Raw genomic sequence first — 25,122 nt, 5'->3', positions numbered from 1 at the left:
GTCGTCACCCAATCGAGGGGCAGAGCCCTAATAGACCCATCGCTCCCGTCTGGCGCCTGGCGACTGGGTCGGGGGAACCGTTGCTGGGCGACGAGGGTGCCACACCCCGCTGCCCCCACCCCGCACTCCCGCGCAGCGGCAGGACCGAGTCACCTGCACGCTGGGCCCTTCCTTCCTCCCAGCGCGCCCCCGGGGCCAGAGCCCGACCCGCCCTCCGCTGCCTCCGCCCCCTCCGCCCCCATCCGCCCCCATCGGCCCCCATCCGCCCCCATCCGCCGCGCCGGGGACCGCCCCCGCTCGCCCGTCCCGTCGCAAGAGGCCCCGCCTCCGGGCCTTTCCCGCTCTCCCATTGGCCCGCCCGCGGCCCCCGCCGCTGTTTGTCCCGGCTACCCCGCCGCCCATTGGCCATTCCGGATCCTCCCAGGAAGTTTGAAAAAAAAAAAAAAAAAAAGTTTTATGGGCGGATGGAAGGGGCCGGGGCTGCGCCGGGGAAGGGAAGGGCCGGGAGGAGCGGCGGCTGGCGGCCGAGAGGGGCGGCGGCGGCGGCGGCGGGATTCCCGCTCCGCTGAGCCCGGCCCGAGAGCCCTTTCCACCTTCCTGCCTCCTGCTCTTGCCGCCCCTGGGTGCCGACATGACGGTGAGTGCTCCCCCCCGCTAGGGGTGCAGCCCTTCTGCACCCCCAGGCCGGGAGGAAAGCGACAGCCGGAGCCAGAGCCGCGCCGCTCCCCTCTGGGCAACCCCCTCCTCACTTCCCGGAGGCGCGAAGAGGTCTCGGCCGGAAGAAGGGCAACCCCGGCCGCACGGGCCGGCTGTCCTGCCTCACCTTCCCCCGGCCTCACTTTTCCGAGCCAGGAGCCCGGTCAACCCCTACCCCGAGAAGATGGGAACTCTCGCTCTCAGGCACCACCCCCTAACTTTTGCGGGTCCAATCATGGACAGATTCGGGGTGGCCCTTTCCCCTTCTCTTCTCCAGCTCCCCTTAGTAAAAACCTGATCTGACTCCCCCAAGTTGCGCCAGATTTTTAAGTGTCTCCCAGGGTTCTGGGTCGCGGGAGGAGCGGAGATGGGCCTAGCCCGGGTCTGGGTCTCGCCGGGGGCTGGAGAGAGGCGCTCCCTTGGTTGGAATGGGTCTCGCTGGTGCGGGTCTGGGAAGTCTGTCCGCCGTGTGGGCGCTGGGCGCAGGTTGGCTGGGTGAAGAGAGGCCTCTGGAGCCCATCCTGGGACTTCTGAAGTAGCAGGATACCGTGCTTTCCCGGACTTGCCACTTCGCAGTGGCTCTGGGACCTTGGGTGGGGCAGGCCAGCGATTGGGAGTGAGGAACACGGTGGCAGGGATTTGTCTTTCTCTTGGGGATGAGCCATACCCAACCTCTATCAGTACTTGTACCTTAATTATCATATTGCGTCTCATAGCTGAGTTCACCAATAGCCCCTTTCCACAGTGTAATAAACTGAGGCTTGGAGAGGGGCGTCGGTGAGTTGCCAGAGGTTATCCTGAGTGTAAGGGAAGGAGTAGCCCTTTTCCAGGTCACTCTGGCCCCTTCACTGTGATGTTCTGGAAGGGAGGGGCAGGACTGCTTTTGGTTTCTGGCAGGCGCCTTAGGGAGGCTCTGACAGCCTGGTGAGAAGAGTTGGGGGCAGCTGAGCAGCGTGGGTGTGCGCAGGGCCCCTGCCTCCTAAGTGCGATGACCTGCTCACTGCCTGGACTTCCTCAGCCTCTGCACATCCTGCCACCTCTCTGCTGGCCCTTCCTGTTGTCAGCAGCCTCCCCTCCCCTGTCAGGGAGCAGAGAGGGATGTGGGGGGAGGAGCTGAGTCAGTGTCTTCCACGCCACCCCCCCATCCCCGCCTTAGGCTAGTGGAGAGTGGTTGCATTGCCTACGGGGTGCCTGCCAGGCCCTGAAACTGGGTGCTGTCACATTACCAGCTTGGATCCCTGCAGGTTGATGGTAACTCCCGGTCTAACCCATGAGGACACCGATGAGTTCACACTGTAGGTAGTGAACTTACGTGCCCTGGGTGACACGGCCCGGCCCTGGCTGAGCCAGAATTTGTAACTTGGTCTGTCCTAGTTTTGTCTCAGGATCAGATAAATGTACATAGTTGCCTTTCCTGGGGAAGCACATGCTGAACTCAGGTAAGGCTGCCAGAAGCAGCATGTGGGGGCCCATCCCTGCTGGTGGGAAGAGGCTTCCCGAGGGAAATGACTTCCTGGGACTATAGGACTTTGTCAAATGGAGAGGGATCGGGGTGGCGGCGGGGGCGGGGGCGGGTACAGTGTGGACCAAGGCTGGTGGCCGTATTTGGGGAATGAAATGGTGAAAACATAGAAAAAGGATTTGGGAAGGAGGGCCTCAGAGGCCAGGAAGAGCAGCTTGGGCTTGTCCAGGGGCACTGGGGAGCCACGAAAGGTTATGGAGCAGAGAGGAGGCTTGTAATGACCTTTGACAGTGTTTACCGGATTCATCTTGGCTGCTCTCAGACCTGAGCCCACTCCAGGCTAGTATCCTGCCCATTGCTTCTTCACATCCTCTTCCTCTCTCCTGGCCCCATCTCCCTGACTTCAGCCTCAGAAATCTGAACGAGCAAGTGGCAAAGGTGCTATGAATGTGTAAATGCTTAGAGGCTTCAGGAAGCTGGGCCTGGAGTCAGGCTCTGCTCCACCTTCTTTTGCCTTAGCTGGGTGCAGCCTTGCCCCTGGAGCTTCATCCTCAGCAGCTGCCTAGCATCAAATTATATACCTGCTCACTTGTTTATTGTCTCTCTCCAGAGTTCCACCAGGGCAGGGACTGTATCTCTTGTTCACCGCTGATTTCCTGGTGTAGAACAGGGCCTGGTTCAAAAAAATAAGAGAGAGAGATGAAAAGAAAGAAGGGAAGAAAGAAATTTGTATGAATGTCCCCTGAGTCCTAAGATCTTGTGGGGGGGGGGGCGGTTGTTGAACAGCGCGTGTCCCTGATGGAGTTGCCTCTGGTCTAGCCTTGAGGGATAAGTGAGTGGCTTCAGGACGATCACAGATGCCACAGAGGCCCTGGGAAGTCATCTGGTGTGGTGTGTACTGGGAAAGGCGCCTCGGAGGTGGCAATGAAGCCACGTCTCAAGGCATGAGAAGGGGTCTGCCTGGGTGAAGGAGGTGGAGGAGGCCTTGTGTTTCAAGCAGAGGACATAGGTGTGTGTGGAGGGCCCCAGTCCTGGTGTGTGGGGGATCAGAGAGGAAGTGTGATGACGTAAACCGTGGGGCCCCCTAAGCAGGGGTGAGGCCAGGCTGAGGCTTTCGTGCTCTCCTGAGGCAGCTGGACCTTGTTCTGAAGCCGTGCCTGAGGCTTTGAGGCGGGCCTGTGACACTAGGTCTTTGGGAGTGGGTCCCCTGCCAGAGCGTGCGCACAGGGGCCGGCGTCCATGGTCCAGGCTGGCTTGAGGCACAGTTGACCTGTGGTCAAAGGAGGGAGGGCTGCTGTGAGGTGCTATCAGTGCTCCGGAAGGGAAAAAAGGGGGAAAGGGAGCTTCCTGCAGGTGGAGGGAAGGTATCTGGGGCTGAGGAGCCATGTGTGAAGTTACAGGGGGCAGAGAGTTAGGTTCTCTGACCTTTTGACCCTTGGGGGCTTCCCAGGTCACCGCAGGACCTCGCCCGCCAGCTGGTTTAAAAACTCACACTGGTGGCCTTCTCTCCCCAAGGTCACCATCCCATCTCATACCTCATAGTGTGTGGGTACCAGTGTTTCTGTGTGTAGTTTCTCTCATGGAACTTGGGGGAGGGCAGGACCCCCCATCATTTGCCACATCAAATGTCTGGGCTCAGGGAGGGGATGTGACTTAGGAAGGTCACTCTTTTTCCCAGGCAGCCCTCGGGGTCCCACCCTGTCATTCCTGCCCTTCCTCAGCCTCTGGAAGCCCATGACTCTCCCAGCCCCAGCTTGGCTGTCTTGATTGGCTGGGTGGTCAGCTGGTCCTTCCTGGGGAGCTCTCCACAGGTCTGCACAGTGATGCCAGCTCTGTGGTCCATCCTAAAAAGCCTGGCTCCTCAGCTGCCAGGAGGTGGGGTGGGAACGGCCCCCAAAGCACAGGAATTTAGATCAGGGAGGTAGAGGAGGGTGGATATTTAATCAGCAGGTTTCCCCTGGGGTCACAGCATGCCAGGCCCTGAGGCCACGGGAGGCCCCTGTCTGCACATGGACCCAGATGACTTGGTGGCCCTGAGCATGGCTATTGGTCTTCAGTCTGAGCTTGGAACCGCCCTGGGCAGCTTCTGGCCCACGTGGGGAACAGGGCGGGGAAGAAGAGAAAGCAGACAGGGCGTACACAGCCTGGGGTTTCCCAGGTCTGAGCAGAGCCCTTGTCCCTTCCGTCAGACAGGTCTGTGGGGAGGGGCATGATGCAGGGGTTGGGCCGCCAGCCTGCCGAGATCCAGGGGCCTTGGTCCCAAGGCCATGGCTGGGGATGGCTCAGGAGGTCCAGGCTGCTGGCCCAAGCCCTTCTCAGGCCTCTTCCTCCACCGGAGGAAGAGGAAAATGGGGCTTCCTCAGAGGAAAGCGGGTCAGGGCAGGTGGCCAGGTCAGGTGGCTCCAGTTTCCAGGTTTCCAACCGTTGTCACCGTCCACCCTGCTGAGCCATGCCACCCACTCCCTCCACGCAACCAGACACCTTGGCCCGGTGGAGCTGTGATGCAGGTGCTGATAGGTGGGCTCAGAGCCATGGCAACAGGTGGCAGCCTCCTCCCTGCCGGCCAGCTTGGCCCACCAGCGAGCAGGAGCTGAGACAGCAGGGGGACCGGGACTTAGACAAGAGAGAGAGGTCTCCCCAGCAGGCCAGGAGGGTCTGAGGATTGGCCTGGCCAGAGAAAGTGCCCAGATGAGCAGTTTTGTCCTCCAGGGGCTAGGCGGGGGGGACCTAGCTCCAGGTCCCTATGGAACATGCTACAGCTGGGAGCCCCCAGACTCTGGGGCCGTGCCCCCCTGGGCAGCACTTGGCAGGTAGGACTTGCCAGAACTGAGGTACCCTCTCCCTAGCCCTTCCAAGAGCTGGGGGGGCCCAGGGGGTCTCAGACCACACCCTGGGCCTGGCTCCATCTTTCAGGGTCTCCAGGAGATGAGGAAGGGCAGGGCTGGTTGGACCACGGGAGGGTTAGTGGGTTGGGGGTGGGTAAGATCATTAGGGCTATCTGCCTGGGCCTCAGTGACAGGAACTGGACAGTTCACTCAACCCTGCTGATCTGGCCTGTCCTCTGAGCTCTGTAAGGGTTCCTTGTTCCAGGCAGAGTTCTCTCCCCAATCTCTCTCCCTCTCCTCCACACTCAGGTGAGGAAGCAGGCTGGCCGGGGCGGTGGAGCTTGGAGGTCTGTGGTGGACGGCCAGTCACCCAGCCCACCTCTCAGAGGTTGCCAGATGTTCAGGAAAGGGACCAAGTCTGCTTCAGTGGCTGGGAGCCTGCCTGGATTTGGGGGGTTATCTGGGTCCTCAACCCTCCTTCCTGGCTTCCCAGGACTCTTATAGGACTTAGAGCAGGTAGGATGAGCCCCTTTGGTTCTCGCTGGGCCTGACTCACCTGCCACCCCCTCTCCCCATAGCCCGATCTGCTAAACTTCAAGAAGGGATGGATGTCTATCTTGGATGAGCCTGGAGAGGTAGGAGGGCTGTGGTGGGGTGGGGTGAGGGGTAGGGGGTGGGAAGTGGGGTTGCTGCAGGGCCCTGTAGGGTCCTGGGGGCTGCCCAGGTGGCTGAGCAGCTTCCCTGGCCTGTCCAGCCATCTAGAGACCCTGGCTTCTGGGTGGAGGGGTTAGAGGATGAGGGCTAGAGTGGGAACCCTGAGGGGGTTCCTTGTCCTGCTGGAAAGAAGGCCTTGGGCTGCGGGGTGGGAGGCCAGAGGCTGCTAGTCATCTCAGCTTCGTGAAGCAGCCTGCAGTATGTTAAGGTCACCAGGAGGGTGGCCTCCTGGCCCTTCACGCCCTGCACCCCGTTCTCTCTCCTCACCAAGAGCCCCTAGGCCCTTCCACCTCTTGACGACCCTGGCTGGGTATCTGAGGGTCTGGAATGGAAGGGTTCACAGAGATCATCCAGCCTGAGATGTATACAGATTCCCAAAGGCTCAGCCATGCAGCAGCTCCCCCCAGCCCTGGGGTGGGGGCTCAGAGTACATTCCTTGAAGTCTCACCAACCTGGGACCCCATTGAGTCACAACTTCTTCCAGCCTCAGTGGCCTCATCTGTGAAATGGGCATGCTGGGTAGTGAGAATTCTTTCCAGACTGGATAACAGTCACAGAGGTCAAGCACATAAAATGTTCCACAGAGCCCTCAGTGCCCGCTTGGGCCTCAGCTAATCACCCTTCCCTTTCTCTACTGTGCGCATCCTTAGAGCCAGAAGGGACAGTAGCTTTTCACCATTCTACCCTTCTGGCTGCCAGGCTGGAGGTGGAGCTGGCCTCCTGCCCACCCAGCCTGGGAGGGGACGTCTCCCTGCCCGGGTCCTGCATGCGACCGCAGCTTGGGTCTGCATGCAGCCCGCATGCCACGGAGGGCTTGGAGCCAAAGGGAATCTCATTGTATTCCCTACCCACATGCTTTATTCCCTCTAGCCCACAACCTTCTGAACCCGCTGCCTGCTTGCCAGCCCCCTGGTGGCTGGGCTCCAGGCTCACACAAGGCCGGGCATCCCGCCAGTGACCCTTCCCAGCCTCCCCACCCAGGGTCTCTGGAGGGCAGAGATTATGAGCCCCACCCAGAACTGGCCATTACTCATTCTCTTTCACAGGGTTTTGGAATGTCCGAGCTGGAAGGGCCCTGGGAGTTCAGCCAGCCCACCGCTTGGTGCACAGACAGGAGACAGGCCCGCAAGGGCTTTGATCTCTTCCAGGCCCAGCAGCACCTTGGGCAAACCCAGGCCTTGAACTTGGGGTGCCTGAGGCCCACAGAGTTCCAGCCAGTTGCCATCCCAGGCAGTCGTAGACCAAGCCTGGAAGGGCCTAAGAGATCTTTTGGGCCTGAACCCCTGCCCCACTTTACAGAGGAACAGTTGTCCTGTGTAGCAGCTCGGGTCACTCAGAAGAGCAGCGTGGTTCTAACAGAGCCAGTCTCTCAGAACAATCCCCAACGCCCTAGTGCCTGACCACATGCCAGGTGCCATGAGAGACATTCCGGGGAGGGTTAGGAATTTCTGACCTCACCAGGAGGCTTAGGGACTACTTAGCCCTACTTTACAAGTCAGAAAACTGAAGCTCAGAGAGATTGAGACACTTGACTAAAGACACACAGCTAGCAAGGGGTGAAATAGCTGTCACCCAGGTCTCTTGGATGCTAAAGTCCTATTTCTCATGGGAGGCCAGTGTGGAAAGAAGTGGAAAGTGTCATCCTGGCATATCCTTGAAAACTTAACCATCTTCTCGAGGAAAGAAAACCAAGTACTTGAAGTATTAACAACCAGAGCTTGGCAATGCGGGGGAGCTACGGAGGACATGGGCTGACCCTGGCAGTGGGTGGATCTTGACTGGCATTCCAGTGAGTGGCCAGAAGCCCGGACGTGAGCTGAGTTTGGCACTTTCATATCAGGCTGTTCTGATGCCCCCACCCCTCTCCTATGTGTCCTGCCAACCTAACCCCATCTGCCGCAGAGAGAAGCATTGCAGAAAGGTGCACACATCATAAATGTACAGATAATGTATTTTCATAGCTGCACATATACGTAACCAGCACCTGGATCAAGAAACAGAATATGACCAGCTCTCAGACACTTCTCCCTGGGCCCCCTTCTGGTCCTGCTCTCTGGGAGACTTGTCCTCTGCTGTTGGGGTGATCAATACAGGAATAGCATATGGAAGAAGACTCTTGAAGTCCTGGCCCCAGGCTTGCTAGGCAAATGCCCTTACCCAGGTCACAATCCCTTTCTGGACTGCACTGGGCAGGATTTGCATATAGGAACCTTGATGATCTTGGTGGAAAGGACCAAGAGGCCTATGGAATTGTCAACAAATCAGGGAAGGGCTCTCAGAAAGAAAGGGAGGGTGTGGTTAGTGAGGAGAAGCCAACCCATTTCACAGATGCTGCTCCCGAGGCTCAGAGAGGGAATGGAGGGGCTAACTACAAATGTGGATTTTGTGACTCTGCACTGTCCCCTGACCCCTGCCCCTCAGCCCAGCTGGTGAGGGTGCCAGGCACCTCCTGCAAGCCGAACAGTTGACCTGGCAGCACCCAAGATGCCTGTGGAATGATGCACAAACACACACTCATTCCATGCCCCCAACCCTTACTCACCACCATCTCTCCTTCGCAGTGGAAGAAGCACTGGTTTGTGTTGACCGACTCAAGCCTCAAGTACTACCGGGATTCCACCGCTGAGGAGGTGAGACAGTGAAGTGGGAGGGCTCCTTCCCCCATCAGGTTCCAGGGGCCCCCTGATAGGGGGTCAGGGGGTTCAGGGAGGGATCCCTGGAGTCCATGGACCATCATGAGCCTTCCTGCTGCAGGCAGATGAACTGGACGGCGAGATCGACCTGCGCTCCTGCACGGACGTCACCGAGTATGCGGTGCAGCGCAACTATGGCTTCCAGATCCATGTGAGCCTGCGGGCAGCTGGGGGCGGTATCCCTGGAGGGCCCCCCAGAGGAGGTGTGGGGGTGGAGTGTGGCTCACCAGACTGGCTCCCATCACTCATTTCCCCAGAGACCTTGTCCTCAGAGCCAGCGAGAAACTCTGCTGCCAACACTGAGCTTGTCTGGGGCAATCCCAGGTATCACTGGCAAGCCGATTCAAATGTTGGAGAGACTGTGGAGGGGACAGGGCTCTTCCGAGGCTAGGAGGAGAGGGTGTGCATCCTCTGCTCACCTCCAGGCTCGAGACCTGAGATACCACCCCCTGGGAGGGAAGGGCACCTCCCTGTGGCCCAGAGTGGGGAGGGAGCAAGGAAGCTGGCCAGGTGGCAACCTACCTGTGGGGTGGACTTGCAGACCAAAGACGCTGTCTATACCTTGTCGGCCATGACCTCGGGCATCCGGAGGAACTGGATTGAGGCTCTGAGGAAGACTGTGCGTCCCACCTCAGCCCCAGATGTCACCAAGTATGTGCTGGGCTGGACTGGGGCCTTCGGGGAGGCGCTTACCATCCCCCCAGCCCTGCATCCTGAATGGGTATCCAGTGCTCGCCTGAGGGCCCTGGGCCTCAGTTTCTCTGCCAACAAAATAGGGAGGTGGGGGAGGGGGCAGTGGGTATCTGTGGCACTCATCCAAAAATACCTTGAAGTTTGGAGGTTGACTCATCCCACCCTGAAAGGGTGGGGAGAGGCCTCGGCTCTTTGGAGAAGTGCTGCTGAGTCAAAGGGCCCGTGAGGTGGCTGATTGTCCGTGTGCCTAGGGGGCTGTGTCTGAGCCTGTGTCAGGGAGAGGGGATGGCTACTTAGCCTGGGTAGGGGACTCACTCCCTGTGGAGGTCACTGTGGGGAGAGGGGCGGGAGGGTTGAGTGACCTGGTGGTAGAGCCCCCACACAGTACAAACCCCAGATGTGGGACTTGCCTGGCAGTCCAGTGGTTAGGACTCTGTGCTTCCACTGCAGGGGGGCATGGGTTCTATCCCTGGTGAGAGAGCTAAAAATCTCCCATGCCACGCAGCACAGCCAAAAAGTAAATAAAAATAAATTTAAGTAAGCATCTTTTTAAACAAACAAACAAAAAGCCCAGATGCCTCTGAGGGTCAAAACTCTGGCTGTTGGGCAGCAGAAACTGAAGCTTGGTATTGAGGGGGCACGGAGTGTGTGTCCACCTGCCCAGCCACACCCTGGCTGGCAACCTTAGGCCAGTTGCTGTCTGGACTGAGTTTCAGATTCCTCACCTGTCACGCCAGGTGTCGTGTGAGGATATGCACAGAGGTGCTTTATAAACTCTTGCCCACTGTGCAGCTGGACTATGATTTACTGTATAGGCTTCACTGCTATAGCAAGAAACCCCAAACACAGGTTCATGCAAGGGAGAGGTTTATTTCTCACTCCAGCCCAGACCTGGTGGGGCCGCTGTGCAGCCCCTAGCCCCCAGCCTTGCCTCTGGGCCAGAACACTGCTCACATTCTCACGGGTCCAAGCCAGGAGCCAGGCCAGGGCACACCCGGTCCTTTGAAGGGTGCCGCCTCTCACTTGCACTGGGCAGAGTGGTCACATGGCCACTTGTAGTGGCAAGGGACACTTTAGTTTCTGGCCAGGTGACCACGTACCTAGTGTTGCTATGGAAAAAGTGTTGCTATGGAAGAAGTTGTTATGTGTCTCCACAGTTTGTGCCTGTGTAGCCAGAGGCCACTGTTCACCTCACCTGCAGTGACTCTGGGCATCTCCCCTATTCCACTGAGCCTCTTGAACCCAGGGCCTTGTCTCCCACCACACCCTTAACACTGATGCTGCCATCACCATTCACAAAGGCCTTGCACACATTCACTCATCTAGTCCTCACGTCCCTCCTGTAAGAGGCATTGTTGTCCCATATTACAGATGAGATGACTGAGGCTTAGAGAGGGCGGCCAGGTTCCCTGGAAGTGGCCGAGCTGGGATGGTTCCCAGGATCTGTTAATGATGGAGCGGTAGTTCTAACCTGCTTCCTCCACTGGGGTCTGTCCCCAGGCCCCAACGCACGGGTCACACTCCAGAAGTGCTTGTTTTGGGACCAAACAGGCCAGGTCCCACCTGACGTGGCTCTGCTGGCCCCCTAGGCTCTCGGACTGCAACAAGGAGAACACGCTGCACAGCTACGGCACCCCAAAGGGCTCCCTGAAGGCCGGGGAGCAGCGGGTGGGTGCTGAGGTCATCAGCCGGGGCGGCCCCCGGAAGGCAGACGGGCAGCGGCAGTCGCTGGACTACGTGGAGCTCTCCCCGCTGACTCAGGGCTCCCCGCAGCGGGCCCGCACCCCAGCCCGCACCCTCGACCGCCCGGCCAAGCAGGAGGAGCTGGAGCGGGACCTGGCCCAACGCTCCGAGGAGCGACGCAAGTGGTTCGAGGCCACGGACAGCCGGGCCGCGGAGACACCAGCAGGCGAGGGTCCGCGCCGGGTCCTGGGCGCCCCCCTGACCGAGGACCAGCAAAGCCGGCTCAGCGAGGAGATTGAGAAGAAGTGGCAGGAGCTGGAGAAGCTGCCCCTTCGGGAGAACAAGCGGGTGCCTCTTACTGCCCTGCTCAACCAAGGCCGCGGGGAGCGCCGGGGGGCCCCGAGCGACAGCCACGAGGCACTGGAGAAGGAGGTAGGCGGGCATGGCTGGCCTCTGGGAGCCTCCTCACCTCACCAGCACCCTTAACATCCCTGCGCTCATGCTATAGCGTTAGTTCTTGCATACCTACGGTGACTGGGGAGTTCACCCCTGAGCCGCTGACACTTCAGATGCCTTGTAAACTGGACTTCTTTCCTGGACCTTGGGGATCTTTTGTTTTTGTTTGTTTTTCCCCATCTTTGTTCTGTCCTCAGCAATCCCAGAGAAGGGAAGGGGGAAGAGAAGGGAGCGACCATTTATTGAGCACCTTCTGCATACCAACCCTTGTACTAGGCCCTCCTTACTTACATTGGCTCATGCAATCCTCACCTGGTCACATGGCAGTTTCATGGTCCCATAGGGTAGACCGCCTCACTGTTTCACTGATGGGGAACTGAGGCTCCAAGAAGTTTCCTCCCACCTATATAATAGGTAAATATCTGTGACTGTGGTATCCTGCTCCCAACCCTGTTGAGCCTTCTTCTCTGGGCTAGCGCTCTCCTGGGTCCCTGACCTGGCCATCCAGGAAGCATCTGGAACATCCACACCAGGGCCACTTCATCCCGCCAGCTCCATTCCCCTTTCAAGACCCTCACTGACCTTGCCTCCCCCCATCCCCGTAGGTCCAGTCCCTTCGTGCCCAACTGGAGGCATGGCGTCTCCAAGGGGAGGCTCCTCAGGGTGCACCCAAGCCCCAGGAGGACGGCCACATACCCCCCGGCTACATCTCACAGGTAAGGACATGGAGCTGTTGTGTTGGGGGGTGGGGATGGGTTTCTGGTTGCCGTGTTTTGAGAAAACAGCTGATATTCTGGGAGCCCTTCCTATACCAGAGTGGAACCCGGGTGAGGCCTTTGATGTGCACCATCTCACTTAATCTCCCCAGAGGGTGGACGTGAGGACTGTGCCCATTTTGCAGACAAGACCACTGAGCTATAAGAGGGTATGTGACTTGCCTGAGGTCAACTGGCCTGCAGATGTCAGAGGTGGGATTTGAACTTGGGTCCAGCTGACTGCAGAGCCCATGCGTGAGCCCCCACGTGACCTTCTGTACTTAGACTCCCTTCCTCTGTACTGCTCTGGGGAAGAGGGGCCTGATGGAGCATGGGACCCCCAGTGGGCAGGCTCCTGGGAAAGTGAAAGTCGCTCAGTTGTGTCTGACTCTTTGCGACCCCGTGGACTATACAGTCCATGGAATTCTCTAGGCCAGAATACTTTAGTGGGTAGCCATTCCCTTCTCCAGGGGATCTTCCCAACCCAGGGATCGAACCCAGGTCTTCCACATTGCAGGCGGATTCTTTACCAGCTGAGCCACCAGGGAAGGCTAGGCCCCTGGGAGTCGCTCCCTAAACACTGGGAAATCCTGCCAGGCGGAGGCCCTGCGCAAGGTGGTCTACAGGACATGGGTGCCTCCAGTGGCCCTCGGGGGACGCACGGCCTGCCTAGGACAGCGACTCTCAACAAAAGTTAATTTTGTTCCCCTGGGGACATTTTGGCCGTGTCCAGAGACACTTTTGACTGTCATGTCTGGGACAACTAGTTCTCCAGAAAAAATACGTGTGCGTGTACACACTGATACACTTATATATGTTTATTGTAAATTTTACTGATATAGAGCATGTTTAGTGTGCAACTTACAAATAAAAAAATACGTCATGCTTCTATTGTGAATTCCATATTGCAAATTGATTTTTCTCAGAGTACTTTTGTTGATTTCTCCAAATGCTCGTATCCACAGCAAACTGACAAATGAGTGTCGTTCTAACATGAATGTTGGTTGGCATTTTTTTGTGTGTGAATGAGTAAGACAGCCAGATATATGCCTAAACTTTACTTGGCCAATGTCATGAGCAACTTCTTTGCTGAACTGAAAGATACTTTACTGTTAAGACTATTTGAAAGTATTCTTTTAAGGACATTTCTTTGGGTTTTGTTCTGTGTACAATGTAGCAGTCCGAGGTAGTGCACATTTTGAAGTTTAATCTGTACTGTGAGCATTAATAGCTTTTTCTCATCATTTGGTTAAGTCTGGACAATCAACAAAACAGTAAATCAAGCTCTGATTTGTAATGTTTACCGGTTTCCATGGTGTAAATATTCCTGCTATGGCTGATGTCCCTGAACAGAGTTGGGAATCTATGCACTGAGCATCATGTGGCATTTGCACCCTGCAGATACAGGACATGTAAATAACCTCAGAGCATAGCTAATAATAAAATGCAGTGAAATAATTAGGAGGTAATGAATCTTGAGTATCAGCTTTGTTTTTTTAACACTTATTTGGTTTTGTCTGTGTTGGGTGTTAGTTGCTGCTTTCAGTCTCTTCATTGCTGTGTGCCGGCTTCTCTCTTGGAATGCACAGCTTAGCTGTCCCTCAGCATGTAGGATCTTAGATCCCCTACCAGGGACCAAACCCGTGTTCCCTGCATTGGAAGGCAGATTCCCTGGACTGCCAGGGAAGTCCCTCAGCCTTGTTTTTAATGTAACTAATTATAAGTTTATATAATTTCTGATAACAGCTATGCTAAATAGCTGCACCACAGAATTCCTAAAAATTTGACAATTGCTGTTCCCCAGCTGAAGCAAAAAAAAAAAACAAAAAAAAATACGGCTGGGGTCCCAGGCTCTGGGCAGGGAGGCCTTCTAGAGATTCCGAGGGAGCGTGGGGCTCTCAGAAAGTGTTCCTGGAACTGGGGGTGGGAGCGGGGGCTGAGGCAGGAGGGGAGGGCCGCTGGGTGTTTATCAAGGAGACGCCCACTGCTGAGCTGAGAAGCTGGGATCGCAACCCACACACCTCAGGAGGTTTGGGGTCTGGGACTTGACATCAGGAAGGTGGGGTTAGTGTGCAGGGAGTCCTAGCGCCAGGAGCTAGGATGCTGCTGAAGGAGGGGGTAGGGAAGAGGGGGTGGGGAGGGGGAGGGGAGCTTCAGGCTGGCCCACTGCCTCGAGGAAGGCAGAGGGGAGCTGGCCGGGAGCTGGGGCCACCGTGCAAGGCCAGGGGCCATCAGGGGCTGAGTGGTTCTGGAACATTCAGCTGAAGGGAGACCAGGGCTGAGGGGAGTTGGGGGTGTATTGTGGAGGGTGAGCCTGGGGATCACCTGATGTGGGGAAGGGGAAAGGGAGGGCCCAGTTATTGTCAGAGCTCCCTCGAGGCCAGAGGAAGGTGGGGCATTTCTAGATAGAGTGGGGGCCAGCACCACCACCTGAGGCCTCCAGGCACCTCAGAAATGCCCCCCTACCCACCCCAGAGGGCTTCAGACTGAGCTTGGTGGACCCCTTGGACACCCCAGAGGCTGCCTTTTTTGGGTGGGTCCATCCACAGTTGTTGGTCCCGGAGCAGCACTGTCTTTGACTATTAGCACCTGCATTAATTTCCCTTTGCAGGAAGGTTTCTGTCACTAAAACAAAGCTGGAAAAGCACTGCTCTGACTTCTCAGGGTACAGATGGGAAACGGAGACCCAGAGAGGAGGCGAGTCCTCCAAGCTGGCAGCAGACTTGTGTCTGCAGTCCTGGCTTCCTGGTCCCCAGGCGCCCACTGGGCTCCCCAAGGCTGTCAGCGTTTCATCCTGTTAGATTGGGATGGGTAGGGGTAGCAGGTGGAATTGGGGGTGAGAAGGGCATAATGGGGAAACAGCCCAAGACGGGGTAGAGGAGGGTACCCGAAAAGAGGAGCTGAACCGTCTGTGTCCCCTCAGGCCCCAGGGGAGGCAGCTGGAGAGTCAGTGGACCCTAGTGAGGTGACAGCGGGGCAGGGATTCCCAAGCCTGATATCTCAGGCCAAGGGGATGCCCCCCTTCCAGCTTGTGGGGTTTGCCACCGCAGGACAGCAGCCAGGGGGCCTGGGGCTTCAGTGCCTACTGCAGTAGGGGCAACGGGCACTTCTTTACCTCCTTTGATCCACGTCAGTGGTGGCAGCCAATACACTTGGGCCCTCAGAAAGGCAGGTCAGAGGGAGCAGCGCCTGGCCATCTAGGAGCCCCTCCTCATGGGCTAGTGCCCACCTCCTGACATCAGCCTCTGGAAGCCCTATTGGCTGCCGGGTCTGCCAGCCTGATGGGGCTCTTTAAGAACAGCAGTCCCATCTCCTTTAGGCTCCTGTCTCTACAGGTGGGTGATCTCTACAGTGAACGCTGACTTAGCTCAGGGAGCCTTGAGAGTTGGTCTTATGGGGTCTGTATTACAGATGAGGAGATTGAGGCTGAAAGAGGGGAACAGGTTTGTTCGGGTTCACTCCGTGGTACAGCCAAGACTAGGACCCAGTCTGTGGAACTCCCAGGGCCATGTTCCATTGCCCCACCTGAGGGGACACACAGAGGACAGGCACAGAGGCTCAGTGAGGCAGGTGTCCCCTGCCCACAGCTCGGAACACCTGGATCCCGGAGACCTGGCCCTTGTCCTTCCCCAGACTGGCCCGTGCAGCCTCCCAGATGCGGCTGCTGGTGTGGTGGGGGTCATCCTCCATCCCCAGCTGTGAGGTGCCCTGTGCCTTGGGGGAGGACTCAGCCTCTTATCTGCATCGGGTCTCTTATCTGTGCCTCCCGTTTCTCCCTTGGCTCTTCCCCTTCCCTTTTGAATGATCTTAAACATACATTAATCATGTAAGAAATTTGTTTACATTTTCAAAAATAATTTCAAACAAATCAAAATGTTAGAAACAAATGTGTGAACTCTCCTCCCCCTGCCTGCTTCCAGCCCCAGGGGTTACCTTGATTACCTTCTAAGCATATCTGTATAGTTTTCTGTTGCAGCTGTAATGAATTGCCAGAAACATAAGTAACACACATTAATCATCTCACAGTTCTGTAGAGTAGAAGTCTAACGTGGGTCTCCCCAGGCTATTAATAAAATCCAGGCATCCATGGGATCTCGTTCCTTCCCATAGGCTCTGGGGAGGCTCCATCTCCTCACCTTTTCTAGCGTCCAGCAGTCACCTGCATTCCTTGGCTCATGGTCCCTTCCATCATCTTCAGAACTCGTGCAGAAGAGTCCGGTCCTTCTCTCTTCCCACTGGGCTCCTGCCTTAGTCCCCTCTCCCTCTCCCTGCTCTCCTGCCTCCTCTTCCACATCCAAAGACCCTGTGATTACTTTTGGCCCAGAGGATAATCTAGGATAATCTCCCTATTTTAAGGTCAGCTGATTAGCAATCACTAGTTCCCTGGGCCGTGTAAGGTAACACATTCGCTGGTTCTCGGAGTAGGGCGTGGACATCTTCGGAGGGTCATCCACTCTACTTTCCAGGGTAGCCTTCTACACCTTTTTCTGTGCCGTTATGCACAGGTACTCAGACCTACAGCTCTTAAGTGTTTTTGGTCCGCGAATGGGGTCACACCACGTGTATCATCAGAAACCAGCTTTCATGACCTAACTTTCGAGACACCTTTCCACAGCAGTCTGCGTGGGCAGCTCTGTCTTTTAACAGCTGCCCAGATCCTTTGTAAAGTGCAATCCCATAACTTATTTAAGGGCTTCCCTGTTAGGTACTTACCTTGTTCCCATTTTTCACCTGTTAACCAACCTGGCCGCAGGCGATACCCTTGTCTAAGAGTCTTTGTACATGCGTGACTTTCTGTGGGGTCATTTCTAGGAGTGGACCTGCCAGGTTAAAGGGTCATTAAAATTTGATGACACCACCAAACTGCCCTTCACACACCCTGTTGCAGCTGACTCTCCCAGCAGTGGGTATTATCAGTCATTTAAAAACTTGCTGTTCTTGTCTACACAGCCCCATTTTGTGCTAAGTCATCAATCTCAGTTTGCTTACTCAGCATCTGCCACAAGTCAGGCCTGGCCTAGACCCCAGGGACTCGGAACTGTATCAAATGGGGGGCAATTTATAATCTGGCAGAAGCAGAGCCTTTAAAAACAGGGGAGAGGCTGACCAGAGTCAGAGCTCGGAGGATATTTAAGCCAGGCTGCAGGCCAAGTGGATTACCCGGGAAGAGAAAGTTGTAAAAGAAAGTTCCAGGCAGTGGGAATAACATGAGCTAAAGCTCAGAGGTGTGACCATGCCATGAGCTGTTTTGTTTTTTTTCTTTTTTAAGTAACTATGATGTTCCTTGGTTGGGGAGGGCTTAGGTTGAGACCATCAGGGTTGGCAGACACTGGAGTAGGGACTTGCTCTGCAGGATGGGAAGCCCAGAAGGGTTTGAAGCAGAATGACAGGCTGGGGGTTGTGGGTGGCAGGGAGCAGGGGCAGATACAGGCTGATGATGCCAGGGTCTTGAGGGGGAGGTGGTGAAGCCTGGACCAGGGCAGGCCTGCCCCCGAGGCTTCTTGCCTCAGGCTGGGAAAGGGGCACTACCTGGGCCATGGGGGTAGCCCCGTGATGTCCTGGCCTCCCACCTGCAGGAGGCATGCGAGCGCAGCCTGGCAGAGATGGAGTCTTCGCACCAGCAGGTGATGCAGGAGCTACAGCGGCACCACGAGCGGGAGCTGCAGCGGCTGCAGCAGGAGAAGGAATGGCTCCTGGCTGAGGAGACAGCGGCCACGGCCTCGGGTGAGGACCCCGGGCAGGAACGGCACAGCAGGGCCCGGCCCCATGAGCCTCCAGGCTGTGGCTCCTCTTGACTGGAGGTCTTTAAATAAGAGATGAGGGTCTGGTGCCAAACTTGGGGTGAGGGGTCAGGAGCCCCTAGATATGGCCTCTAACCCTACTTGCAAAGGGGAAACCAAGGCAATAATTGATTTCCCCCTACACACAGACCATGGGTTAGGGTTAGAGTCTTCTCCCTTAGGGGCCTGTGGTTACTGGGAGGCCCACGTCAAGCCACATACACACACACACTGAGCTGCAGCGTGTGTTTGTTTTCCACAGCCAAAAATCCGTGCCATGTGCTGGGGAGAGACTGGTCAGCCGCAGACCCTGCTCTTATGAGTGCCGTCTCACTGGGCCAGTGGGCTGGACCCAGGGGAGAGCAAGGCAAGGTGTCGGCATTTAACCAAACCCTGTTACACACACGAGCAACCTTAGTCCTTGCAGTGCCCCAGGGAGTGAACCAATTCACAGATGAGGAAACTGGGGCTCAGAAGTTAGCAACTTATCCCAGATGACATAGCTTGGAGGAATCAGAAGATGGAGCTGGAGCACAGAGCACTCTTGACTACAAAGCCATGCTCTAAACCCTTCCCTCTGCTCTTCCAAGTCAGGAACAGGTATACCCAAGATTCTGGCCAGCTCTCCCTCTCTGTCCCCTGCAGACCTGCTGTGTGTGTCTGGCATATCCTAGACACTTCCATGGGGTTTGCAGAATAATAGAAATGATGAAAGAGGTCACATGATTTGGAACTTGCCGCCTGCCAGTGTTCAAGAACTCAAACTGAGGGCCCCTCGTCCCAAACCCTGGGGTCAGTGTGTTTTGCATTTTAGGAAGATAACCCAGGATATCCTCCCCTAGCAGGGTCTGGGTTTCACCTTGAAATCTAGCACTAAGATTTTGCAGTGAAATTTCTGTGTTGCTCTTAAGTGAGATAATAATGACCAGAAATAGCCTTGGATCTGTTCAGGTTGGGGATTGCACCAAAAGAATTATCAAACACTTTCAGTGTTCAGAGCTTTTGGATTTTGGAATTATGGATAAGACTATGAATGAGGACTTGTTTAATCCTCACAACAGCACTGTGTGAGTGTGGAAAGAGACTCAGTCCTTGGGGGCTTGCAGACTGAAAATAAACCAGTGGGGGCCAGTGTCTGAGTACTGCCTCTGTGACAGGCATTGTTCTGTTCTGCATGCTCTACGCACATCTCCCAGAAACCCATGAGGAAAGGCGTTTTTTGTTAACCTTGTTTTCCAGATAAGGATTCAAGGCACAGAGGGGTTAGGTCCCTTGCACTAAGTCACACAAATTTGTACCGGCCACAGAGCCAGTGTTCTTGACTACTTGGCTGGGCCAGGCAGATCGACCTTGTTAAAGAACCTTCCAGGCTCTGCAGGGAGGACTGTGTGTAGTCTTATCCAGAAATCATGAATAACAAGAGGTACTGGTGGTCAGACACTGAAGTGTCTCCCCAGCAGAGTCCTTCAGACAGGTTCTGTCATCCTCCTGTGGTAGACAGGCTCAGAGAGGTTGAATAGCTTACCCAGAGCCACTCAGTCCATGACACAGCCCAGCCCAGCACTCTTTGCTTAACCACTCTCTGCTCCTGTCTCCATGCGGAGTCCTAGAGGAAGTAGAACTTGTTGCTCCTGACCCCTCCCCAATCTCCCTTCTACCTCTCTGCCCTGCTTCCAGCCATTGAAGCCATGAAGAAAGCCTACCAGGAGGAGCTGAGCCGGGAGCTGAATAAGACACGGACTCTCCAGCAGGGTCCAGATGGCCTCCGGAAGCAGCACCAGTAAGAGGGCGATGGGGCTCTGCAGCCTGTGGGCAGGGCCTCCCTCTGAGCCAGGAGGCCCAGCTGTCCACTCTGCTGGTTATGAGTGAGGGACCTGTGCTGAGACCCCTGGGCAGGGGACCATGTTAGTTTGCCCCCAGCAGAGATTCCTGTTCCAGTCATGTGGCGTAGGGAACAGAAGCAGTAGGACCCCCCACACCAGTGCGCACAACTGTTGTCAGGCCCCTTCTTGTCTATCCAGTCTCAGTCTCCACTCTCTCTTCCCCTCTTTAGTGTCCCCTAGAGCTGGGCTTAGGGTCTTCCCTAGTGGCTCAGATAGTAAAGAATCTGCTTGCAATGCTGGAGACCCATGTTCAGTTCTTGGGTCAGGAAGATCCCCTGGGGGAGGGCATGGCAACCCATTCCAGTATTCTTGCCTGGAGAATCCCATGGACAGAGGAGCCCTGCAGGCTACAGTCTATGGGGTCGCCAGGAGTCACACACGACTGAGTGACTAACGCACACACACAGAGCAGGGCCACAGTAGAAGCCGGTAGGTGTCCTTCCCTGTCAGAGCACAGCTCTGGAATGCTGGGGCTATAGAGGCGTTAAGAGATGGGCTTCTCCAACCCACCCCCTCACAGAGGAGGCACCTACAACCCAGAGAGGCTGACACACCAGTTCACAGCCCCACAGTGGGCCGAAGGCAAAACTAGGGCAAGAATCAGGAGTCCTGAGCTGCTTCCAGTCTGCATGACCTGACCCGGCTTGGCCAAGGGCCAGAGAACCCGGGCCATCCTCCCTGACTCTACCCTGGCAGGTCAGACCTGGAGGCGCTGAAGCGGGAGCTGCAGGTGCTATCAGAGCAGTACTCCCAGAAGTGCCTGGAGATCGGGGCCCTGACGCGGCAGGCCGAGGAGCGTGAGCACACGCTGCGGCGCTGCCAGCAGGAGGGCCAGGAGCTGCTGCGCCACAACCAGGTTGGCCTTGGCCCCCAGGGGTGGGGGCGGGGCGTGGGCATCCTGGCCCTCCCCACACTGACCATCCCCCACCCCTCCCAGGAGCTGCACACCCGCCTGTCTGAGGAGATTGACCGGCTGCGCAGTTTCATCGCCTCTCAGGGGACGGGCAACGGCTGTGGTCGCAGCAGCGAGCGGAGCTCCTGTGAGCTGGAGGTGTGCCCACATCCCCCCACCCTGTGCCAGGCCTCCTAGCTGGGGCGTGGTGCCTGGGCCTGGGGAGGGTACCCGGACAGGCTGGGTCTATCCTGGGGAGAGGACAGGGCAGCTCGGAAGGAGGCCTGCTGTGCACCCAGCACTCCTGGGCCAGCTGGGTGAAAGCTCTCCACCTGAGTCCTATCACCTACCTGCTGTGTGACCGTGGCAAGTCACCTCACCTTTCTGAGTCCTAGTGGCTCATTTGTAAAATGGAGCTAGCCCCTCCCTTACTGAGAGAAGCCAGAATGAGAAAATGTATATGTGATCCCAGGATTACCCTTGTCTTTGGTTGTATTTAACAAAAATTTGTACACAGCTTTACTCTCTGCCTGGCATTTCTATAAGCCCTTATATCTGCTAAATCATTGAAGCTTCTAGCAGTTTTATGAAAAAGATACTGTTGCTGTCCCCATTTTACAGTTGAGGAAACTGAGACACAGGAAGGTCAAGTACCTTGCCCAGGGTCACATGGCTTGTCAGTGTAGGAGCTGGGATTTCAACCAGGCAGCCTGGCTCCAGAGCCTTAAGCTTTTAAGTCTCCCTCACCCTGCTGAACCTGTCTCCTTCTCGGTCAGGTCAAAATAGCAGTACCTGCTCATCAAGGTTTGGGGAGAGGTTAATGAGGAAGCCCAGCCCTCTCTAGCTCACAGTAGGGCCATACTGTGGCTTCTTTCCATGATCTTTGCCCTCAAGTTGAGGGCCTGGTGCTGTGTTGTGACCACAGCAGGGGTGACCATAAGATATCCACTCACATGGTACAGATGGGCTGAGAGAGCAAGGAGAAATCAGAGAGGGCTTCCTGGACGAGTCTTCCCCCAGGGACCCTGGTGCAGGTTAGGAGCTGCCTTCTAGGGGCCCAAAGCAGAGAGAAGTCAGGCTTTGGGGTGTGGTGGGCCAGGGTAGCTCTGGACTGTGGCCCCAGATCAGCCTGGAACCTGTGACCTCAGGTGCTGCTGCGAGTGAAGGAGAACGAGCTGCAGTATCTGAAGAAGGAGGTGCAGTGCCTCCGAGATGAGCTCCAGATGATGCAGAAGGTGAGTCCTGGCCAGCTGAGGTGCCAGAGGGGTGGGGAGCCCCTGGATCCAGCTGTGCCCTCATCCTGTGATCACCTGTTCTGTGCCGGCCACTCCTGGCCTCATCAGGCCCTCCCTGTGCCTCCCACTTGTAGGGGTCAGTATTCCCATTTACAGACAAAGAAACTGAGGCTAAGAAAGGGTAAGTGATTTGCTCCAGGCCACCCTTGTTTTTATTGGGTTGGCCCAAAATTTCTTTTGGGTTTTCCCATAACATCTTATGGAAGGGACCCGAATGAACTTTTTGGCCAACCCAGTATTTAATCAGAAAATATTTATTGAATACCCACTACGTGCTCAGCACTATACTGGGTGCTGGGTGACTCGCTGTGGACCAGATCAAAATCCCTGTCCTTGCAGAGTATGCATTCCAGTGTGGAGTATGCGTCCCAGAAACCTGTGTTTCTGGGAGCTGGGGGGCTGAGAATTGGGGCCCAATCTGACCCACCCTTGGTGCCGTGTCCATGTGTCTTTGACAACTCTCTGTGTGTTGGTGGTTCTGGGAGACTCCTGGAAGGGGCCCAAACCCTGGGCCGGGCTGACCTGCCCTCCCAGCCACTCACTTGAGTGTGTGGCCTCGGACAGAAGCTTCACCACCCTGAGCCTCGGCTCTCATCTTAAATGGGATGAAAATGATGCTGAAACCTGTGTCACTGGGTGGAGCGGGGGAGCCTTCTGGGGAGGCCACCTAGAGGGAGAAAACCAACCGGGGGCCTTGGAGGGGCCTGGCTGTTTGTGCCGACGGGTGGGCAGGGCCAGGAGGGAGGGCTCCCTGCCCTCACAACGCCTCCCCGGCCCTCAGGACAAGCGCTTCACCTCGGGAAAGTACCAGGACGTGTACGTGGAACTGAACCATATCAAGACGCGGTCAGAGCGGGAGATTGAGCAGCTGAAAGAGCACCTGCGCCTCGCCATGGCCGCCCTGCAGGAGAAGGAGGCTGTGCGCAACAGCCTGGCCGAGTAGAGGTGGGCCCGCGGGGTGGGCAATGCGGGGCAGGCAGGGGGAGGCCGTCACGGGCGCCGGGCTGGAGGTGTGACCTCAAGGCTCATCTGCACCTGAAAGCCTGTGCTGCCCCCTGAGCCAGGGCACTTCCTCCTCCCAGCCTCCGTTTCCCCGTCTGGATGGGGGGACAGTGACGCTGGCAACTTGGGGCCATCCTGGGGATCCATCAGACTCGCCCAGAGGCTGCTCTGTGAGCTGGAGCGCGTTTCCTTCAGAGGTGGGCCAGCCAGTTCAAGTCTGTGATTATCGGCCTGTCCCCGCCATGTGACAGTGGGAGCTTCTTAACACAGAGCGACAGCTGCAGCCCTGCACCGTCCACGCCCCTCCCCAGGGCTGGCAGTGCCCTAACTGATCAGCCTGGGCTTGGGTGGCAGATCTGGTGTGGGTGTGCCTACCTCCTCATCAGACCCAGCAGCACAGCTCGCTGGTGTGTCTGCTAATCGCCCACAGGTTCCTTCCTCTGAGCTTCACACCCCAGACATCACTGGAGGCCGTGTTCTGTCCCACTCAGTTGCACGGTCGTCCCTGACTTAGCAGGGTCTGAGACTTTTTTTTTTTGATGCATTGGGTCTTAGTTATAGCATGTTGGATCTAGTTCCCTGACCAGGGATTGAACCCAGGCTCCCTCCATTGGGAGCACAGACTCTTAGCCACTGGACCACCTGGGAAATCCCTCTGAGCTATTTTTTTGATGCTTTTCCTCCTGCCCTATCTACCTGGAGCTTCCTCTTTCTAACACGTCCTTGGGGACTTCCTAAGGCACTCGGGAGAGGCCACCCTGCGGGCCAGGCGTGGGGAGAAGCCCAGAGGAGCAGGTCTGGCCCAGCCTTTGGGGTCGAGAGGCTTTAGAAGGACCTGCTGGTCACACTTCCCTGGCCTTAGCCAGATCCCCTTGCTCTGTTTATTAAATTGAAATGTAGTTGGTTTACAGTGTTACAGTTTACAATGTTGTTTTAGTTTCTGGTGTATAGCAGAGTGATGCAGTTATATATACTGGGTTGGCCAAAAAGTTTGCATTTTTCCATAAGGTGTTATGGAACAAACTTTTTGGCCAACCCAATAGAAATACAGATATGTTCTCTTTCAGAATTTTTTTATTATATTTTATTATAAGATATTGAATATAGTTTCCTGTGCTATACAGTAGGACTTTATTATTTATCTATTTTATATATGGTAGTTTATATCTGCTAACCCAAACTCCTAATTTATTCCTCCCCCACCCCTACTTCCCACTTTGGTAACCATAAGTTTGTTTTCTGTGTCTGTGAGTCTGTCTCTGTTTTGTAAATTCATTTGTATCTCTTTTAGATTCCACATTCAAGTGGTATCATATGATATTTGTCTTTCTCTATCTGACTTATTCCACTTAGTATGATAAACTCTAGGCACATCCATGTTGCTGAAAATGGCATTATTTTATTCTTTTTTATGGCTGAGTAATATTCCATTGTATTAATTATATGTATACTTTATCCATTCACCTGTCGATGGACACTTAGGTTGCCTCCATGTCTTGGCTATTGTAAATAGTGCTGCTGAGAACTTTGGGGTGCATGTTTTTTTTCTAATTAGCAGACTCCCCCAATCTTGTCTTCTAGGTCCTCGTGGTCCAGCCCACTGCAGACCCCCTAGTCCAAGGGGACCAATCGCCTTCCTTCCCTGCTGGACGGACGTCAGAAGCCAAGCTTTCTTCCCACCCTCTGTGGGCTCACACCCACATGCACTCACACCCACCACACACATGCACACACACACATACACACACACAGCAACACACACACATACACATGTACACTTTCTGCGTATCTGAGCGCGCCCCTAGCACTGGGTCTTACCTTGCACCTTCTTCAGGATTTTATATGTGAAGAGATTTTTATATAGATTTTTTTTTCCTTTTTTTCCCCCCAAAACACTTTATACGTTTTAAAAAGCAATTCCTGGTGGCACATGCCTCCAGCACCAGCCCCCACTCTGTCCCCAGCCACCTGCTTGGGTTTCTGGGCCTGTCTCCCCATCTGGGGTCTAGCGGAGGCCTGGCAGTAGCTGTGGCAGGGTGGACTCGGTGGGAGAGGCAGGGAGCCGGCCACCCTCTTCCTACCCTACCTCCCACTAACTACTTCCTGCCCTGGGGGGGACCCACTCCCTGGGACTCTGGACAGAGGGACAGATGGACAGAGGGAGCCGGCAGCTGTCCCCACAGCCCTGCCCCCTCCTCTGAGGGCTGCTGGGCATGGATCTGTGGGAGCCGCCCCGTGCAGGCATTTCTCTCCTGCTCCGTGAGCCTTCTTAACTTAATAAAATGTTCTGGCA

At 55.9% G+C, this 25,122-nt stretch overlaps 1 protein-coding gene across 1 annotated transcript; it reads left to right on the top strand.

The window, feature by feature from the left end:
- The first annotated feature begins 465 nt into the window (after nucleotides 1–465).
- On the top strand, nucleotides 466–25,122 carry TRIOBP (TRIO and F-actin binding protein). Its single transcript, XM_055567134.1, has 14 exons — nucleotides 466–637; nucleotides 5,562–5,618; nucleotides 8,259–8,327; nucleotides 8,452–8,541; nucleotides 8,932–9,041; nucleotides 10,673–11,198; nucleotides 11,828–11,938; nucleotides 17,554–17,701; nucleotides 19,435–19,537; nucleotides 20,337–20,496; nucleotides 20,578–20,691; nucleotides 21,681–21,767; nucleotides 22,609–22,772; nucleotides 24,411–25,122. Exons 1-13 carry the CDS (start codon nucleotides 632–634, stop codon nucleotides 22,768–22,770), a joined length of 1,743 nt encoding a protein of 580 aa, XP_055423109.1. The 5' UTR covers nucleotides 466–631; the 3' UTR covers nucleotides 22,771–22,772; nucleotides 24,411–25,122.

Source organism: Bubalus kerabau, chromosome 1 (genome assembly GCF_029407905.1).
Source record: "Bubalus kerabau isolate K-KA32 ecotype Philippines breed swamp buffalo chromosome 1, PCC_UOA_SB_1v2, whole genome shotgun sequence".
Taxonomy (NCBI): Eukaryota; Metazoa; Chordata; class Mammalia; order Artiodactyla; family Bovidae; genus Bubalus; species Bubalus kerabau.
Note: the sequence above shows the minus strand (reverse complement) of the source record. Positions and strands in the feature narration are given on the sequence as shown.

What these genes read in the sequence shown, in the direction of transcription:
- TRIOBP (XM_055567134.1), top strand. An exon ending in TCAGCCCCAGATGTCACCAA is followed by an intron (nt 9,042 to 10,672) that starts GTATGTGCTGGG and finishes CTGGCCCCCTAG; the next exon opens with GCTCTCGGACTGCAACAAGG. An exon ending in AGCTCCAGATGATGCAGAAG is followed by an intron (nt 21,768 to 22,608) that starts GTGAGTCCTGGC and finishes CCCGGCCCTCAG; the next exon opens with GACAAGCGCTTCACCTCGGG.